Source organism: Galeopterus variegatus, unplaced genomic scaffold (assembly GCF_000696425.1).
Source record: "Galeopterus variegatus unplaced genomic scaffold, G_variegatus-3.0.2 Scaffold2664, whole genome shotgun sequence".
Lineage (NCBI taxonomy): Eukaryota > Metazoa > Chordata > Mammalia > Dermoptera > Cynocephalidae > Galeopterus > Galeopterus variegatus.
This window is the reverse complement of record NW_007728775.1, coordinates 163,482-165,069: the sequence shown is the minus strand read 5'-3', so window position 1 is coordinate 165,069 and position 1,588 is coordinate 163,482. Positions and strand designations below refer to the sequence as shown.

The 1,588-nt window shown below is 35.1% G+C and overlaps 1 protein-coding gene across 1 annotated transcript in view; it reads left to right on the top strand.

Annotated features, from left to right (window-relative positions):
* The window catches only part of DCP1A (decapping mRNA 1A), a 58,643-nt gene that overhangs the window by 26,333 nt on the left and 30,722 nt on the right, over positions 1-1,588 (top strand). Inside the window, exons 4-5 of the mRNA XM_008582531.1 lie at positions 615-681; positions 1,341-1,347. Coding sequence (XP_008580753.1) covers positions 615-681; positions 1,341-1,347 — 74 coding nt within the window. The remainder of the gene's footprint in view (positions 1-614; positions 682-1,340; positions 1,348-1,588) is intronic.

Below are 1,588 nucleotides of genomic sequence, written 5' to 3'. Positions count from 1 at the left end.
CGGTCTGCATGTGGGATCCGAACCCTCGGGCGGGAGCGCCGCCGTGCTTCCCAAGCGGCGCGCCATCCAGTGCGCCACCGGGCCGGCCCTGGTATTTGTTTTTAAAGCTCTGTTTTTACTGTAATATACTTTTCATTCTACATTTTAAGTTCTAAGAGACACAGATTCTGATGTTTGGTTAGCCAATGAACTTGGTTTTTAATAATTAAGACATTTTTTCACATTTTAATATCAATATGGAATGCATTTTACCACCATTATTGGTTGAGTCTTAGTTTAATTGTCAGCCTTTCTTTCTTTTTTGATAATATGTAAATAATGGTGCATCTTATACTTAGTGGCATCTTAGGTTCAATGAGATCTGATAATAATATCTAAAACAACTATTCTTTGCAATTTCAATTTTCATTTTCATCTGAATGTTTTACCTGTCCCGATTTTATTATACAGAATTTTGGGGGGAGGTTGTTTTTTTTTTCCAAGAGGAACTGTTAACAATTCAAGGGTCTGATGGTAAATCAATGACATTCCATAGTGATAATATATTATTTACATATACCCAAATGTTGAAACCTCATTTTCCCTCATCTTTTTTTCCCCCTTTATTTTTCAAGTGTCAATATACAGTATCTGGTTTTATGACAAGAATGACTGTCACCGCATAGCAAAACTCATGGCTGAGTAAGTATTTATATTACTACATAGGTATAATTAATGGTATATGAGAAATGAAAAATGACTCCCTCCCCACTTCTCTTTGTTACTAAAGTCCACTAACTCATGTGCTTCTCCCTATTTTCTTTTTATTGCCAAAAATTTGAAAAAGGCAGAAAAGCTTAAAGAAATCTAAAATTATCTATAATCCTACTACTCCCTGTGTTAGCATTTTAGTCTGTTTCCTTCCAATCTTTTTTTTTNAAAAAAGAAAAAGCGAAAACTTGGATGTCTCTCTAGGGAATTATGCTGAGTCAGTCTCATAATGTTATATACTATGTATTTACTATAACATTTTTGAAATGAAATCATCATAGATGTGAAAAACAGATCAGCATTTGCCAGGGGTCACCGACAGGAGAAGGGACTGAGAGAGGTGGATGTGGCTGTAAAAGGGCACCAGGGTTCCTTGTGGCCATGGAAATGTTCTGTATCTTGACCGATCAATGTCAGTATCCTGGCTGTGACATTATACTATAGTTGAACAAAATGTCTCCCATAGGGGGAGACAACTTAAAGGACAGAGATTTCTGTTTTTTACAATTGCATGTGAAGGTACAGTTATTTCAAAATAAAAAGTTTAATTTTTTAAAAAAGCATAATGATACCTGCCCATCCTGTGTCAGAGTCATTGTAAGTATCAAAGGAGGTGCAAACTGGGACAAGTTGTGAGTGTCGTGGTGGGTATACATGGTAGCAATGAGCCTTACCCATTCTTATGTTTATTTTGACTTGTATGTTCAGTATTTCTACTCTTTTATCCAAAAAGTATTTACAGTAGCTTTTATTGTTGTCATCTTTAATAATAAAGTTTATTTTTTTGCAACAAATATTTCTCAAGGGCTTTCTTTGTGATGATTACCATACTGGGATT